General features: G+C 42.4%; 1 protein-coding gene and 1 long non-coding RNA gene across 7 annotated transcripts; one reads left to right on the forward strand and one right to left on the reverse strand.

The window, feature by feature from the left end:
- Positions 1-1,171: 1,171 nt before the first annotated feature.
- Positions 1,172-15,616, forward strand: LOC115247628 (uncharacterized). 2 transcript variants are annotated; one of them, XR_003886680.1, is made up of 3 exons: positions 1,172-1,384; positions 2,240-2,353; positions 15,480-15,616. It is a non-coding gene; the product is annotated as an uncharacterized lncRNA (long non-coding RNA). The 2 variants fall into 2 exon arrangements; XR_003886681.1 differs by having other exon boundaries at positions 15,484-15,611.
- Positions 4,667-18,062, reverse strand: ccdc125 (coiled-coil domain containing 125). Of its 5 annotated transcripts, none has more exons than XM_029829963.1 (13): positions 17,632-18,062; positions 16,914-17,166; positions 15,942-16,000; positions 15,767-15,853; positions 15,062-15,139; positions 13,573-13,658; positions 13,141-13,223; positions 12,953-13,065; positions 12,765-12,869; positions 12,395-12,545; positions 12,119-12,237; positions 7,747-8,266; positions 4,667-7,260 (listed from the first exon to the last, which is right to left on the reverse strand). In XM_029829963.1, exons 2-13 carry the CDS (start codon positions 17,164-17,166, stop codon positions 7,208-7,210), a joined length of 1,707 nt encoding a protein of 568 aa, XP_029685823.1. In that variant the 5' UTR covers positions 17,632-18,062; the 3' UTR covers positions 4,667-7,207. The 5 variants fall into 5 exon arrangements, with proteins under 5 accessions (XP_029685823.1, XP_029685822.1, XP_003976111.3 ...); XM_029829962.1 differs by having other exon boundaries at positions 4,667-6,936; positions 7,261-8,266; positions 17,632-18,060; XM_003976062.3 differs by having other exon boundaries at positions 4,667-8,266; positions 17,632-18,059.
- Between the last annotated feature and the right edge of the window lie 118 nt (positions 18,063-18,180).

Genomic DNA, 18,180 nt, shown 5'->3' on the forward strand with positions numbered 1-18,180 from the left:
AGTCCCTCTAATCCCTCCATTGATGGAGCGAGTGACATCTGAGGGATTAGGGTTAGGTTTGAGAAGATTTCTTTGCAGCCGATATGAGCCTACGATAAATACAGCCTCACTTTCTCTCTTCATCTCAGGCTGCTAATCTGCAAACAACTTAGCCATTTAGTAGCAGTGAAGGGTCTCACAAATCAACTGTTGTGTGTGTGTTGAGAGGGGGTGTTAATATAGGAACAGCTGCTTGTGGAACCAGACTCCACATTTAGAACCACACAGAAAGGCACACTACCCCCATATGGCCCCATATGGCCGTGGGCCAGATAACAAAACCTCAGCCAGGGTCACAGTGGCTACTCACTGATCTGCTTTCAGAGGTCCACTTAGCAGAAGATTAAGAGTTAGTACATATTTTGTACTAATTTTTTATTTTATGGCATGGAAAAAAGACAAAACAAGCCAAAATCATCTGAGATGAAAACATAAATGAACCTGTCGATGATTCAAATAAACAGAAGGTTAATAACTTTGATTTCAAAGGTGACCATTGGATGGCAGCCTGGTGGAGAACATGGTGGAGGACATCAGAGTCAGGTTGTCAGGTTACAGCAGTTAAAACAGTAGCAGAATGTAGTTTGACATTTTTTTTCTCGTGATGAGCCCGATGTCGACCCAAAGTGACTTGTCAAGAACTGCAAACATGTCTTCAGAATCAATTTGAGCCCTCATTCATATATAACTTTAACTAAACTTTAACATCACTAATTCATATAATTCTTTTTCTTTTATTTTTAAATCTGTCTCCAATAAATTGATATATTTTCATTAGTTTCAGGGGAAGTCATGGATCTAATCATTCAAGCATGAAAAATCCTAAATGATTATAGACAGAAAGTAAATAATTGAATGCTAACAGTGTGTTTGCAGAAATCCTGGATGTCCCTGTGGTTAGAGAGCAACATTCATCCCCTCAAAAGGAAAAATCAGTGACAGCGTTAGGCATTAAGCCACGCCCCCCTGTGCCCCTTTTCACAGCCATATGCGTGTGGTGGTGGTGGTGGGAGAGTGTACTGGAAGATCAATAACCAGTCCAGCCAATGAGAGAGCTCATTCATGTTATATCCAGTCTGGTTTTCAGACTCAGCCTCAATAATGTGTGTGTGTGTGTGTGTGTGTGTGTGTGTGTGTGTAGATCCTGCATTACAGTACATTCAAATGTGACATTTATTTATAATATAAACACATTTAAATGAAGTAATTCCTCCATACTTTGTAAGCATGTTTTAAAGGATGCTGTTGAGCCCCAGAGTCCCTGAGAGGATCCAGACCTGCAGGTGAGCCTCAGCTCAGCCACAAGGACCCAACAGAAGGTGTTCTTCATCACACGCGTGTACCGGTAAATGATGATGAAGCAAAGACTTGTTATTGCAAATGTTTTAATATACGGTATTTTTCAGTCAGTTAATGAAGTCCAGGCAACAGGAATGCACATGTGCTGGGATGTGAAGAGAAAGAAGACGGTACTTCTGAGAATTTACAGTTTTGATAGCACATTTTCAGAGACGTTCTTCACTAAAAGATGAAGTATTTCTTGTTCAGTTTTGCTGATAAAAACATTTTTTCTGCTTCTGCGACCAAAGAGAGCTTTGTCATAGCTAAAACCAGCACTGGTCGCTCCAGTAAAGGGAAAACGCCTTTTGTTTTCTCCTCATCTTTGACCACACAAGGGCTTTAAACACACACCTCCATTCACACTCATGTGAATACCAAAAGGTGCACAACAGTATTTCTGCACTATACAGCCCATAATGACCCAGAGAGAAAATCCAGTTGCTTTCTGAGATATCAGGATTGATGAGGAAATCTTGCTGGTTTATTAGTGGTTCACAGAACTAGTTTTTCCAGTTCGCCAGTCTGATCTAAATGTCTTTGATTGGCTTCATTGATTTTTTTAAATTTCCAATTTTCATATGATTACCACGACAGGTATTAATGTAAATATACAGATTTGAATTTAGCAACAAAATCAATTTGCAGCAACAGCTGTTATGATGCTATATTGATTTTACATTATTAATAGTCTATTATGTGATATTTTTCCCTAATTCAGAATGCTTCCTGTAAATAACGTCGACCCTTACAGCAAACACACTTTCCTCTGGAAAATCTACATCCTGAAAATACACAAAAGTGCAGTGTGTGTATGCGTGCATGCGTGAGTGTGTGTGCCCATGTGTCTGTGTTGTTCCAGGTCATTACCCAGCAGCTTCTTGGAGGAGGAATCATTTCATTCTTCTCCGCGTTCAGAGCAGACCTGCCTCGGAGGGAATCGTCAGAACCTTGCTCAAACATCCTCCGACAGCAGGTGAGAAACATGTGGCCGTCCCCTTCATCCCTCCATCCTCCTCTTCAATCCACAGATCTGATGACATGCCAGCCCCTTCAAACAGGCCACTAGTGCCCCCTTTAGTTTAAACCTAAAATGACCTTCTGACAGTGACAAGGATGCTCCTCCGCGACCCCTGCTTTAATTTGGGAATTACTTTATTTTTCTCATCTGAATCACTAAACATTAACTATCATTAATTAATAACTAGCAGAGCATCAGGGCAGCAGTAATGCGCGCATGTGTGTGTTTGTGTGTGTGTGTGTTTGCTCTCAACCATCCAGGTGATAGAATAGGGCTGCAGCCGTCCAGTGATGTGTGAGAGGAAACATTAATTCACTGGATGAGCACAGATAAACACAGAGAAAAAGGCCAAACAATGCAGAGAGAAGCAGCATCTTGGAAGAAGCTGCATGTTGGGACGTGTGGACTAATTTTGGATGAAAACTGTGAAAACGATGAGATGAAGAGAGGGACTGTTGCGGCGGTGAGAGTGACTCACGTCGATGGGGACAGAGTCAGGACTGTGTGGAGCTGATTGATTCAGAGGACTGTCCTCAAGCTCATATTGACTTATTAATCACTCTGCCAATGAACTAACAGATACTGACCTTTTCATAGTCCCTGAGCTGCCCCACTGCCTCCACTTTCATGCCCTCCAAACCAGCTGAATCGATCATTTAATGGAACATCAAGGCCACACAGATTATTTGTCAGTGCTTTGTTATGCATGTCCTCATACACAGCTAAGTCAATACACTGACCTTTTCTAAGGAGTGTGTAAACAAGTACAGATGGGGCTGAATGCCATTATTAACCTACATCATCGTGTTTTTGAGCTTTCTATTTAGAGTGTAAGATAATGAGGTCAGTCTGGTTTGGAGGGTTACTGTACTGGTGCAGCGGCTCAGCAAATACGAGAAAAAAAGGGAAAAAAGCAAGGGGGAGTTCATTCGGGGCTTTTTTTTTTACATTTGGAACAGGTGACTGTACATGCATAAGGCCAGTCATACATTATTTTCATTGTCAGTATCATTTTATTATTGCTGATTTGTTATTAATGTTGCATTATCATTATGTCACATAATAACAGATATAACATTAAGATCAGTATAATTATTAGTGTTATTGTTGAGATGAACAATAGAACTACTAATAACAAGATCATATCTGTATCTTCTAATGCTGCAGTCATGAGGGCAGTCCTGTCCTAAAAAGGTGGAACCAGGCCAGCTGTAACTCGCTGTGCAGCCCGACGTCTGTAGAGCTGCAGCGCAGCAGTATTGTTCCTTTATTACTGCACACATGAACAACAATGTAGCTACATATAATGACTGCCAGTTCTGGCTTTCTCAATAGACATCAGAGGCTGCTCACTAATCATGGTTGACATGAAACATAATGCACCAACTACATGGCAGCACGGCAGAAGTAATGGCTCCTAAATACAGCAGCCCTGGAGCATGGATGTGTCAAAGCTCTGCAGTGCATTGAGAGGTTTATGTCCATGGATGCATGTGTGCGTGTGAGAGAGAGAGAGCGAGACTCCACTCCTGATATCACCCTCAATTCCCATTCAGACAGCCATACTAAAATTGTGTCCTTTCTTTTTTATGTTTCTGTCCGGCGATACAGTTCTTAGGTTTCAATCAATGCTGTGAGGTTGAGAGCTCACAAGAAGTGTAAACAGCTTACAAAGTGTGAAATATAAAATTCCTGGGGGTTCAGGCTGCCCCAAATAAGCCGCCCTGGGGGTACTGGCGGCCCAAAAAGCTCTGAATTTAGCCTTCGTCTACATCATGATCCTCTTTTTCTGTGCAAGGAAGCGGAGTGATGACCCACCCGGAGCTGGGTCGCTGTGCAGCTGCAGAGCTATTAAATATAGTTTGGATCATGACAACAAAGAGCTCAACAAACTGAAGGTGTTTGAAGGGACTGAGTTCATTCAGTTGGTAGACCTAAACTGAGCATTGCATATCATCCTCGTTTCTATTAATACATATATACATATATATATATTTAATAAATGCTTCTCTTTTTTTTTGGAAAAAAGAAAGACACGAATGTAGCACCACTGCCGTCTACTGGCCAACTGCATCAACAGCAGGTTCAGCTTGCTGCAGTCAGACCCGAGAAAAACGTGAAATGTAATGTTAAAAATCCACACATCACTATTACATTTTATCCACTATTGTTATTGAGCCATAAAATAGCTTTCCCTTATAATGTTCAAGGTTATTGTTGTTATTATTGGTCAAATAGAAAAAAAGGAGAAAAAAAACAGTTCTAAAATTGGATGTCTGTTTAATTTATTGTGTAATTAGTCATTTTCATGCAGTAATGGTTTTCAGACAATAAAGAATAAAGATATATCTTGTGTGTGACCCTGAACCTGTGAGGTACTTGTAAGGTTGAGCAGTTTTTATTGCCCCTTTTCCCTTAATGTGATGATCCAATCTGATGCATCATGTATATGAATGGGATGGTAACAGAAGGTACCATTTCTTCCATTCTAGGAGGGAATTTCACGCCTAGACCACAAAAATACACATTTGTAAAGATGTAAATACACACACTTCAGCCCAGAGGAGCTGATATCCAGGGATCTAGTGAAGGTGTACAGGGTGGAGCAGCCAGCCAGAGACCAGGGTCTAGGAGGACCACCTCTAAATCCAGAAGGATTTAGAAATGGTGGCCGTAGCGCAGGTAAATCCCAGTCTGTCAACACTGATGTCTTTTCAGGGATATTTTCCTCTTTGAGGCCAGCTTTACTTTGACAGAAGGTACCAAGAGGTCTCAAAACAGACCATAATTGACAGCTGCCAGAAGCGGCAGGTGTGTCCTGGACCACGGCAGAACACTTGTCTGCTTCTCCTGCTCAGCACGCATTGGTGGCAGCACTTTCCAGAATGGGTTGACTGGTTTTTATTTTAAATAGTTTCCAAATAATTCAAAAATCATTTCATAAATCCTGAACATCTGAAAACCGTTCGACAGAGAAAAGGAACATTTACCCTTAACACGTATTGCAAACCAATAAAAAAATAAATGCGTCTTTGTGACCTGAGAATATTCCTCATTATTCTCATTATAACCTAAATTGGTTCCAACAGTTTATGGATTGAAATGGTCACACCTTGATTCAGGTCGACCCAAGTAAAGTTTTGGTCCCAGCACCCTGCAAGAGTCATAATCACATATTCAAGAGGTGTTAATTACAGAAATGACCAGCTGGAGAAGGTGGATTTGATTGGGTCCCCATTGTTAACTCAGGAGTCAAGTAAAAACAAAGAACCACACGTCTTCTCTGCGAGTCGTCATGGAACTGTCCATGCTGCTGCGTCTGGACATGATTGACTGTTCACAGGCACAGGCTAGTTGGACAATGATAGGATGGGTCAGGATCTGGTGCAGGTCTTTGGTCCACACAGTATGTGTGAAAGCTGCCTGAAGCACTGACACTGGCAGATGTCTCCTGGGGACAGTGTCCTGGAGCTCAGATGGATCTCAGGTTCTGGGACTGTGTTTTTGGTGGATCTGACATCTGCTGATGTATGTTTAGTTCTGGGTCTCAGAAGGATTTTGCAGTTTTTAATTCTGCTTCTCTGAAACTTTTATTGAAGGTTCTGGGGCACAGACAGATCAGATGGTTGCTGGTTTCTCTGGTTGACTTGATGGTTGCTGGTTCTCTGACAGATTTGATGGTTGCTGGTTTTCTGGTAGATCTGATGGTTGCTGGTTCTCTGGAAAATTCAATGGTTGCTGGTTCGCTGGAAGATTTCATGGTTGCTGGTTCTGTGGAAAATTTGATGGTTGCTGTTTCTCTGACAGATTTGATGGTTGGTGGTTCTCTGCTTGATCTGATGGTTGGTGGTTCTCTGCTTGATCTGATGGTTGGTGGTTCTCTGGTTGATCTGATGGTTTCTGGTTCTATGGAAGATTTCATGGTTTCTGGTTCTCTGCAAAATTCAATGGTTGCTGGTTCCCTGGTAGATCTAATGGTTGCTGGTTCACCCGAGGATTTGATGGTTGCTGGTTCCCTGGTTGATCTAATGTTTGCTGGTTCTCTGCTAGATCTGATGGTTGCTGGTTCTCTGGTAAATGGGCTAGGTGCTGGTTCTCTGACAGATTTGATGATTGGTGGTTCTGTGGGTGATCTGACACTTGCTGGTTCTCTGACAAATTTGATGGTTGATGGTTCTCTGAAAGACTTGTTGGTTGTGGGGTGTCTGACAGATCTGATGGTCACACGTTCTCTGACTGATCTGATGGTTGCCGGTTCTCTGACTGTTCTGATGGTTGCTGGTTCTCTGACTGTTCTGATGGTTGCTGGTTCTCTGGTAAATGTGCTAGGTGCTGGTTCTCTGGTTGATTTGATGGTTGCTGTTTCTCTGACAGATTTGAAGGTTGGTGGTTCTCTGGCAGATTTGATGGTTGCTGGTTCTCTGGAAGATCTGATGGTTGCTGGTTCTCTGGAATAGTTGATGGTTGTTAGTTCTCTGACAGATTTTATGGTTGCTGGTTCTCTGGAATATTTGACGGGTGCTGGTTCTCTGGTAAATCTGATGGTTGCTGGTTCTCTGGTAAATGGGCTAGGTGCTGGTTCTCTGACAGATTTGATGATTGGTGGTTCTGTGGGTGATCTGACGCTTGCTGGTTCTCTGACAAATCTGATGGTTGCTGGTTCTCTGGTAAATGGGCTAGGTGCTGTTTCTCTGACAGATATGAAGGTTGGTGGTTCTCTGGCAGATTTGATGGTTGCTGGTTCTCTGGAAGATCTGATGGTTGCTGGTTCTCTGGAATAGTTGATGGTTGTTAGTTCTCTGACAGATTTTATGGTTGCTGGTTCTCTGGAATATTTGACGGGTGCTGGTTCTCTGGTAAATCTGATGGTTGCTTGTTCTCTGGTTGATTTGATAGTTGCTGGTTTTCTGGCAGATTTGATGGTTTCTGATTATCTGGAAGATTTGATGGTTGCTGGTTCTCTGGCAGATTTGATGGTTTCTGATTATCCGCAAGATTTGATGGTTGCTGGTGCTCTGGTTTATTTGATGGTTGCTGTTTCTCTGGAGGTGTCGGTGGTTGGTGGTTCTCTGGTTGATCTGATGCTTGCTGATATTCTGACAGATTTGATGGTTGCTGGTTCTCTGGGTTATCTGATGGTTGCTGGTTCTCTGACAGATTTGATGGTTGCTGGTTCTCTGGTAAGTGTGCTAGGTACTGGTTCTCTGACAGATTTGATGATTGGTGGTTATCTGGGTGATCTGATGGTTGCTGGTTCTCTGACAGATTTGATGGTTGCTGGGTCTCTGGCTGATTTGATGGTTTCTGGTTCTCTGACAGATTTGATGGTTGCTGGTTATCTGACTGATCTGATGGTTGCTGGTTCTCTGGTAAATGGGCTAGGTGCTGGTTCTCTGACAGATTTGATGATTGGTGGTTCTGTGGGTGATCTGATGGTTGCTGGTTCTCTGACAGATTTGATCGTTGGTGGTTCTCTGTAAGACTTGTTGGTTGCGGGGTGTCTGACAGATCTGATGGTCGCACATTCTCTGACTGATCTGATGGTTGCTGGTTCTCTGGTAAATGTGCTAGGTGCTGGTTCACTGACAGATTTGATCCATGCTGGTTCTTCTGCAAATTTGATAGTCTCTGTTTCTGGTTTTCTGATAGATTTGATGGTTGCCGGTTCTCCAACAGATCTGATGGTTCCAGGTTCTCTGAGAGATTAGATGACTGCTGGTTCTGATCTGGCAGGGTGTTGTCCAGGAATGGGTCAGTTGACAGGAAATGTGAATCGACATGTAGCTTCCTCTGCAGCTCATCAGCACTGTGAGCCAACATCAGACTGACCTTCTTCTGGTGGGCCAGGGCCACCTCTTTGTCATTTAGCTGTAAAAATGATGGAAACAGTAATCAGTAAATATTGAGAAAAGGTCAAATCTTGGCTCAATACTTTACGTGAGCCAGTTATTTTATTTAAAACAAAAAGGGTCATTTTGAGTTTTCAAAATATTTTCTGCTGTGTTGGCGTGAAACTAATGGCACTTAGTTTCTGTAAAACATTCAGAAACACTCTTGACTGTGAAGCAGAATACTGCTTTGAATTCATTTGAATCAGTTAACCATATATACATACAGTGCCTTGCGAAAGTATTCGGCCCCCTTGAACCTTGCAACCTTTCGCCACATTTCAGGCTTCAAACATAAAGATATCAAATTTAAATTTTTTGTCAAGAAACAACAACAAGTGGGACACAATTGTGAAGTGGAACGAAATTTATTGAATAATTTAAACTTTTTTAACAAATAAAAAACTGAAAAGTGGGGCGTGCAATATTATTCGGCCCCCTTGCGTTAATACTTTGTAGCGCCACCTTTTGCTCCAATTACAGCTGCAAGTCGCATGGGGTATGTTTCTATCAGTTTTGCACATCGAGAGACTGAAATTCTTGCCCATTCTTCCTTGCAAAACAGCTCGAGCTCAGTGAGGTTGGATGGAGAGCGTTTGTGAACAGCAGTCTTCAGCTCTTTCCACAGATTCTCGATTGGATTCAGGTCTGGACTTTGACTTGGCCATTCTAACACCTGGATACGTTTATTTGTGAACCATTCCATTGTAGATTTGGCTTTATGTTTTGGATCATTGTCCTGTTGGAAGATAAATCTCCGTCCCAGTCTCAGGTCTTGTGCAGACTCCAACAGGTTTTCTTCCAGAATGGTCCTGTATTTGGCTCCATCCATCTTCCCATCAATCTTAACCATCTTCCCTGTCCCTGCTGAAGAAAAGCAGGCCCAAACCATGATGCTGCCACCACCATGTTTGACAGTGGGGATGGTGTGTTCAGGGTGATGAGCTGTGTTGCTTTTACGCCAAACATATCGTTTTGCATTGTGGCCAAAAAGCTTGATTTCGGTTTCATCTGACCAGAGCACCTTCTTCCACATGTTTGGTGTGTCTCCCAGGTGGCGTGTGGCAAACTTTAAATAAGATTTTTTATGGATATCTTTGAGAAATGGCTTTCTTCTTGCCACTCTTCCATAAAGGCCAGATTTGTGCAGTGTACGACTGATTGTTGTCCTATGGACAGACTCTCCCACCTCAGCTGTAGATCTCTGCAGTTCATCCAGAGTGATCATGGGCCTCTTGGCTGCATCTCTGATCAGTTTTCTCCTTGTTCGAGATGAAAGTTTGGAGGGACGGCCGGGTCTTGGTAGATTTGCAGTGGTCTGATACTCCTTCCATTTCAATATGATTGCTTGCACAGTGCTCCTTGAGATGTTTAAAGCTTTGGAAATCTTTTTGTATCCAAATCCGGCTTTAAACTTCTCCACAACAGTATATCGGACCTGCCTGGTGTGTTCCTTGGTCTTCATGATGCTCTCTGCGCTTTAAACAGAAGCCTGAGACTATCACACAGCAGGTGGATTCTATTTATCATCATCAGTCATTTAGGAAAACACTGGATCATTCAGAGATCCTCACTGAACTTCTGGAGTGAGTTTGCTGCACTGAAAGTAAAGGGGCCGAATAATATTGCATGCCCCACTTTTCAGTTTTTTATTTGTTAAAAAAGTTTAAATTATTCAATAAATTTCATTCCACTTCACAATTGTGTCCCACTTGTTGTTTCTTGACAAAAAATTTAAATTTGATATCTTTATGTTTGAAGCCTGAAATGTGGCGAAAGGTTGCAAGGTTCAAGGGGGCCGAATACTTTCGCAAGGCACTGTATATCGATTAGCGGCACACCTATGCGTAAGGACCCCCCAAAATGGCACCGGTCAAGCAACACGCGTATGAGGCTTACTTTAAAATGCAGGCCATCGAAAATGCGGCTGAAAATGGCAATCGAGCAGCTGCAAGACATTTTAATGTAAATGAGTCCATGGTCAGAAAGTGGAGAATACAAGAAAGTGAACTGCGCCAAGTGAGGAAGACGAAGCTGAGTTTCCGCGGGAACAAAGCAAGGTGGCCCAAACTGGAAGACCGAGTGGAACAGTTGGTTGTGGAACAGCGAACAACTGGAAGGGGCGTCTCTACTGTCACCATTCGACAAAAGGCCAAAGCGATTGCTAAAGAAATGGACATTGAGCACTTCCAAGGAGGTCCGTCTTGGTGTTTTCGCTTTATGAGGAGGTGGCATCTCTCCATGCACGCAAGGACAACTGTTGCGCAGCGGCTGCCCGCGGATTACCAGGAGAGGGCGGCCATCTTCCGCACCTACTGCCGCGACAAGATAACCGCGCCCAGCCACATCACCAACATGGATGAGATCCCTCTGACTTTTGACATCCCTTTGACCCACACAGTGGAGAAAAAAAAGACCAGCACGGTGGCGATATGTACAACGGGGCACGAGAAGTTGTCATTCGCCATGGTTCTCGGCTGCCATGGAAACGGACAGAAATTGCCACCAATGGTGATTTTCAAGAGAAAGATGTTGCCGAAAGAAGCGTTTCCTGCCGGAGTTGTGGTCAAGGCAAATCAAAAGGGCTGGATGGATGAAGAAAAATGAAAGAGTGGCTGAGGGAAGTGGAGGCCGGGTGGCTTTTTTCACACTTCACTATCCCTGCTTCTATGTGATTCCATGCGCGCCCACCTCACAGACAGCGTCAAACAACACAGTAAGCAGGTGAATTCAGAGCTCGCCATCATCCCGGGAGTACTCACAAAAGAACTCCAACTGCTGGACATTGGTGTGAACCGGGCTTTTAAAGTCAAGTTGCGCGCTGCGTGGGAGCGCTGGATGACAGAAGGCGAACACTCCTTCACAAAGACTATGAGGCAGCGGTGGGCAAGTTATGCCACCATATGCGGGTGGATTGTAGACGCATGGGCTATGATACCGTCTTCATGTATTGTAAGAGCTTTCACAAAAGCCGGCATCAACGCTGAAGTGGAACCGGTTGGTGAGTCTGATTCAGATGATGAAGAAGAGGAATTCGGGATGTTGGACATTGAAATAGCGCGGCTGTTTAATTCAGATACAGAAGAAGAAAACTTTGATGGTTTTGTGGTGGAAGAATGAATATTTTGTTCAATAAATGTGTCAAAACTCAGTTTTACTTCCGTTGTCATTTTTTACTGTATGTTTTAGCATGCGCCTAATAATACGGTGCGCCTTATTTATGTGTTAAATACAGATATAGCACCTGTAACTGAGACTGTGCCTTTTATTACAGTGCACCTTATGGTCGTGAAAATACGGTAATCCATTAAACACGGTGACTTTCTGATTACTGGTGAGTAAAGTAGATACAAAACAAAGCTATTTCTAATCCATACTGCAATTTAAAAGGTGCAAATAAAGCAAAAACTAGAAAACTGTGTTCAAACCTGCAACAAAATAAACCCACTGGACAAAACCTGTCAAATGCTAATCCAAATAAAATCACAGACGGAGAGGCGAAAAAGAATGATGCTAAGACAGAGAGCGCTAATGTTAAGATAAAAGCAGCAGAAAAAGCAGAAGGTGAGGACAGTGAGCCAAACAAAGTAGGATCTGAATAAGCTTTGAGCATTTACTGAAAAGAAAGAACAGAAAAAAAGCAGATGGACAGAATTTAGTTCTTTCTGTTATCTGCCTTTATATCAGCACCTTCATTTATTTTATTTTTTATCCTTTCATGTGTTGGGTCAGCCATTGGTGTGGAAACAAGAGTGTGTGTGTATGTATGTGTGTGTGTGTGTGTAAATACATTAACAGCAGTAGAGACAGACAGACAGAGATAAACACTCACCAGATCCAGCAGCCTGTACAGTGCCTCTAGAAGATCATCGGGCATCTTCACCTCCAAACCCGACGGCAACAATCCTTTTAGTCTATCACTAACGCTGACCAGAGGACTCCTGTTAACACCTGAAGGGAAAGACAGCATTCTTATGTTTCCAGAGCTAGGTATAATTTTATAATGTTAACAAATATAAGAGAAAATATAAATTTTATACTAAAATTTGTATTGTTTTTTGTTATTACAAATGTCATTAGCGGGTCTTGTACTGCTGCAGTGACTTGCCTTCAGACTTTTCCCGGTGGGATTTCAGAATGTTGGCCTCAGCCAGCAGCAGGAAGTGCTCACTTCGTTTCCTGAGCTGCTGCTCAAAGGCAATGCGAAAAGCATCTGCGACCATAACCGCCTCCTCTCTCCTTGAAGACTGAGCATCCAACTGGAAAACCACACATTAAAGTCTGTGTGTGTCTGTGTCATTCTGTCTGTATGCTCTAACTGAAGTGTGAACATACGTTATATTATTCATATTACTGAACATGCATTATACATGCACCCACATCTTTAAATATGGAAAGTTCCATCTGAAAAACGATGGTTTGAGAGAAGGGAAGATGAAAATATGAAGCTAAGTGCTAGAGACTGTGATATGGTTGACCTCATGTTGAAGCTGAAGGAGCTGCTTCCTTGTGGCTGCAGCTGTCCGGCTGCAGGGGCAAGCTTCAGCCACACCAGGACACCGACAGGCACCCAACACTGCCAGCTGCAAAGGTTGGACTTACGGTGATCTCGCCAGCACAGTAACTACAAAACTACAGTTCCAAACACACAAAAGTGTGCCCTCACCTCCAGAACGCTGGCATCTCTGCTCTGACTGTATTTAGGCTTCGTTTCCAGGTAAATTCTCTGCTCCTTCACATCCAGTATGGAAATCAGCTCAGAGCACTGCTGATTTAGAGCTGTGAACACACACATGAGCACAGAACTCTCAGTATTGGCGTAAAGACAAATGAACGAGCGATGAGACAGTTTACCCGAATTCTGTGTCCGTAGCTGCTGGATCTCGATCTCTCTTTTCTCCAGGGTTTCAATCAGAATCTTGTTCTCACACAACACTCTGATTGCAAAGAAAAAACAAAAATACACATACACGCACACACATACGTTGGAGGTTAACTTTTTTTTCATCAGACATTTAGAGTTTTTAAGTTGTTTCTAAAAGGGGACATGAGACATTTTAAGTTTCCTTGTATGTTTTATGCTGCCCTGATCACAGCATGCGCTCAGGGAGGGATGGAATCCAGATCTGACTGATAATGTCTCAATTACCATCGCAAACACAAGGTGGCAGTGTTGGCAACGTTGCTTTAACAGATACTTGTCTGGGGGGTTGCGTTGTGGTGCAGGTCCCATCTGGTTCACGTCAGTGATTGGACAGGAGGAGCTGCAGGTGCGCTCATGCTAACCTCTGGTATTTCTGCTCCAGGGTCTGCACAGACTTCTTCATTTGCATCTGATTAAAGCTGAGCTCCCACTGCAAACTGTTCACTTCCTGCAACAGTAGGATTTACAGGGATTTATGATTCTTTGATCATTTGCACTAATAACAATTAATAAATTAACCCCTTAGAAATACTGAATGACCTCTCATCTAGAGTTGAAACAGTTACCAGTCAAACAGGTAAAACTGGACATTGTGTTTATTGCACTTTTTATGTTCAAAAAAGCAACAATCTGCTGCTTGATTGCTGCTTATACTGGACTAACAGCAAGACAACCCAGGTTTACTGTATGTTAACATAAGAGTCATATATCACAGTGTATATATCGGCCTGTTTAGATACAGCTGAAAAAGAGTTTACATGTGTTGCAGTATGTTGCAATGTTATACATTATCGTTGGAACCACTGCATGCATTTGTTGGTGTGTAAAATAATATAAGTGGCTGCAGATAATATGAAGCCTGAAATTGGAACTAAACAATCAGTGAAGGAATGACACATAACCTATTTTTTCCTCATTTTCTGACACCAAATCAAACTAAACTTTTACGGTTTTAGGCCAGACATTTTGGATTACCATAACTAAACTTTTTTTCTACAGTCTAAATGCTAGATAAGATAAGAATAAGATGTCACAAGCAACCCAACATTGCATAAAATGGACATGGCAAACAAAACCTTCCATCACCACAAATGCTAGAATGCGTGGATAATAGCTCCAGACACATAGAAGAATATATATTGCAGCTCGCACACCTCAAGCACACAATTTCCTTTTGTGTCCACAACAACAGCAAAAGTTCCATGTGAAGATGGGTGCTGAGGCCGGTGAGACGGTGTAATTATCCACAGTGAAACCAGTCCTGTACCAGCAGCATCAACAAGCCACATTTCAGTCTCCAAATACACCACAGGGACAAAGACTGACCTCTACACACCAGTCCTGACCTCTGAGGAAGCTAAACTTTACCTGTTGGGTCATAAAGAGGAAGCCTGAGAAGAACATCCTAATAGTTGGAATCATGAATAGACCCAAAATCTAGCAGACTGCTATCAGAGGACACAAAACATCTGACCCAGGTGTCAGCTGTCAAGCTCTGACTTTGAAGGAAGCCATAAAAAAGATCCAAACCAAGTAAAATAAACTCTTTTTGCCATTATTCTGACATTTGCAAATAGAAATAATTTTGTTAATGCTGAGTTCACACAGGAGAAGATAGTTGTCAGACAGTGAAGAGGAAAGGTTATGTGTATTTTATGTAATTTTCTGGAATTAATGTTTAATTATCATTATTATTTAAACAACTGGTGTCAATTCTACAAGTGTGTGTGTTTGTATTTGTATGTAAAAATATCATATGGCCATATGTTACTGGTGAGACACATCTCCAGATCTTAAGGCTATGTATTGTCTGTTAAGACTGAAGATCCAGCCAGCAGAAGAACACTGTACCTTCTCCAGAACTTTGGCCCTCTCCTCGGTTTTTTGCAGCAGATTTTTTGTGTGACTTGTAGCTTTATCAAGAATGGCCTGAGAGGAAAAAAACACAGGTTACAGGTTTGCTTTGTTACATTTTAATTTCTCCTGAAAAGGTTTGACTCTCGAGGTTTAACACAGTTTTTGACATTTTGTATTTGAGATGCAGGAACAAAAGTCTATAGAGATAATTCATCATCATATCAATCATCACATCAGTAAAAGACAAGTGGAATGTCATCTACAGGCATCACAGATCTCAAGGCTGAGTAGTGACCTGCCGACCTCTGACCCCACTGACCCACTCAATAGTATTGATTGCTCATTAAATGATTGTATTGGCATATTTTAAGTCTTTTCTCTCTGTCCTCCCCTCTCCTCCTTCTCTGCCCAGCCAGCCATCAGCAGGAGGGTCCCCCCATATGACCCTGGTCCTGCTCAAGTTTTCTCCCTGTTAAAGGGTTTTTCCTTGTCACTGGAGCTTGCTGGAGGTCAGTCCCTGGGATTCTATAAAATGCCTAGACACAATTTGGATTGTAACAGAATAAATGAAAAAAAGAATGAATTGAAAAAAAGAATGAATTGAATTGAATACGGTATGTGTTTTTTTTAATTGAATGCTGCCTTCATTGCCTCTGTGATTTAAAACTAAGGAGTGGTGGGTGCGAAGTGCGAGTGTACCTTCCCTTGTAGGATCTTCAAAGCTTCATATTTGCCTTCGAGGTAACGGTGTGCCACTTCAAGCTCAGATAGCAACACATCAATCACCTTGGTAACAGAATACAACCATCAGTTAAAGTGCCTGCCAGGAGACCAGTGGGCAAATATCGGCTGGTTTTGTCTTCACTATCTCTACCTCACTTGCTTCCTGTAGTCTGGCTCTCATCTCCTCTTTTGACAGCTCAACCAGGGAGTCTGTTGGATCATAAAATCCATTCATTACAGAAAACAGACAGCCGACCAGACCCGATTTAGAGTTATAATGGTAGCTGCTGTTCTGGATCAACCCTTTGAGAGGTGCTGCTACAATCACCTCCCTATTGCCCATTAAGAACCAGCCTTGTCTCCACAGTATCAGCGCTCCAGTGTGTTTTAGGTCAGTACTGGTGTTCTGGCTGGTGTCAGGAAATAGTGCCCATAGTTGACCCAGCTGCTTTGTCACAAGCATTACAGAACTGACATGGACTAAAGGAAGAGGGCTCTAAGATCATCAATGGGTTGTGTAAAAAAATAAAGGGGATCCGTGCCAGGGTCCTAGTCGAGCTCTGATCATTAATCTTTCCATCAGTGGGGCGAACACCTGCATTACCGGTACTTAGAAAGATCCAGTGCTTTATAACTTGGGTAGCGAATGCAGCAGCAGGGTCAAATCCTCAGTTCCTGTAAACAGCTGTGTAGGAGGGCCATTAACCATATACAACTGGCCTCACCTCTTTGTCGTGCAAGAACACCCTAATAATTCCAGGTGGGGCAGGGTTAGCTGAAGTGCTCTTGTAGCAAATTCAAGGTCCAATTTAAATGTTAGGCTTCACTTTGGAACATCTAAGAGAGCTAAGATCCACCAAGTATGAACTGTAATGATATCCAATATATAAAGCCTGAAAACTAAAACCAGAAGCATTTAGCTGAGACAAATTCAGAGTAGAAACGGCATCAGGCATCAATCAAACACTCCTCACATACATGTCAGGTGACTGGCTCTGCTCGACCTGTGGTAAAGGTCAAGCACACATGGACACATACAGTATGTGTCTAATTTTCACCATTAAATCTACATTAAGAACATTATGCGTGCTTTCATAAATGCCTGCATTGAGTAAGTAACTACCTGATTGTGAAAGCCTCCACTGGGCTCTGCACTGTGTCTCTGTGGTCTTCGGTCCAGGAAACCACAATGCCTCTGACGTCTGGCTGTTGTGCCTGAATCGCTCAGCTCTGCTCGCCACACTGTCTGTGAAACCCAGAAAGCTCTGTGTTTTCCTCCTGATGGGACTGGGAGGGACCCTGGTCTCCATCCCAAAGCCCAGGTCTCCATCCACCATATCATCGTCCATGCCGCAGTCCTCATTGACCTTCTGCATCTGCAGCAGTTAAACCTTTTGTTACAGTCAGAATACATTTACTGACACCCTTATCATTGTATATATTTGTGTAGACAGGTTTACTTAAAGCTAATATTATAATTACAAAATGTGCATATCAGTATGAACTGAACCTCGACAAAAAGCTATTTTGCTAGTAGCTATAGAAGTATTAATGTTCCTCATTGTGTCCATAAACACTTTTAACATGATTTTTAGTTAGTTCAGTGAATCTTTACAAACTCTGCTTGAATCTGCCATATGTGGAGTACCTGCGTACTGTATTTATAGGTGACGTTATCTCACAAACGGAATGTCCCAAAGAGCACGATGAAATATTCTATACGTATTTGTATTGTATACTTTTTAAAGTTATAAGGGAAAACGATGGCCCAGTTCGACACAACAGTCTCGCAAACAGAAATGCCAGAAGTGAAGAGACCGAAGAGAATTACTTCCTCTTACCTGCGACGATGGCGCAAAGTGCCGTTTCTCTGTGTTTTACACTTTATATTTACACACCTCTCGGTTAGGATTCTGCACAGTTCTTGCAGTTTCCTCATAAAAACGCGGACTCCTTCGTGGTGTTTAAGCAGCACGATGGCCAATTCAGCTGCCAACCCAAGCAGTGAAATGACCTACGGTCCATCAACGCACCACGTAAGTGCACTGGGGTAAGTGCCGTGAGGTACCCGTATAAAAATCTTCAAAATATACCAGAGAAAAGCCCAATAAAGCTGAAATATGTACGTTTACTCGTTTACTTGTGTTTTGCGGTCAAAATTAGGCATAGAATTTATTCCATAGTTTCGAAACGTAATTTGACTCTGATTAAATACATTAAAATTGATTTTAAAATATAACTTTAGAATACAAAGAAAATGCAGACTTATTGGACATACGTGGTTAAAGCAGCAGAATAAGTCACAACCTCCAGAGGCAGTATGTAAAACGCTAAATGACTGCTGCTGAGTAAATATTGAATAAAGGGGTGTGTGACGAGAGGACGAGGAA

The sequence above is a fragment of the Takifugu rubripes genome, chromosome 21 (genome assembly GCF_901000725.2).
Source record: "Takifugu rubripes chromosome 21, fTakRub1.2, whole genome shotgun sequence".
In the NCBI taxonomy this organism is placed as follows: domain Eukaryota; kingdom Metazoa; phylum Chordata; class Actinopteri; order Tetraodontiformes; family Tetraodontidae; genus Takifugu; species Takifugu rubripes.

Excerpts from the sequence above, each read along its gene's own strand:
- ccdc125 (XM_029829962.1), bottom strand. The coding sequence starts at position 17,166 with ATGCAGAAGGTCAATGAGGACTGCGGCATGGACGATGATATGGTGGAT. Across the intron at positions 13,659-15,061 it reads GGGCCAAAGTTCTGGAGAAG|GAAGTGAACAGTTTGCAGTG; the intron begins GTACAGTGTTCT and ends CTACTGTTGCAG. Across the intron at positions 12,546-12,764 it reads TCCTTCAGCTTCAACATGAG|TTGGATGCTCAGTCTTCAAG; the intron begins GTCAACCATATC and ends GTGGTTTTCCAG.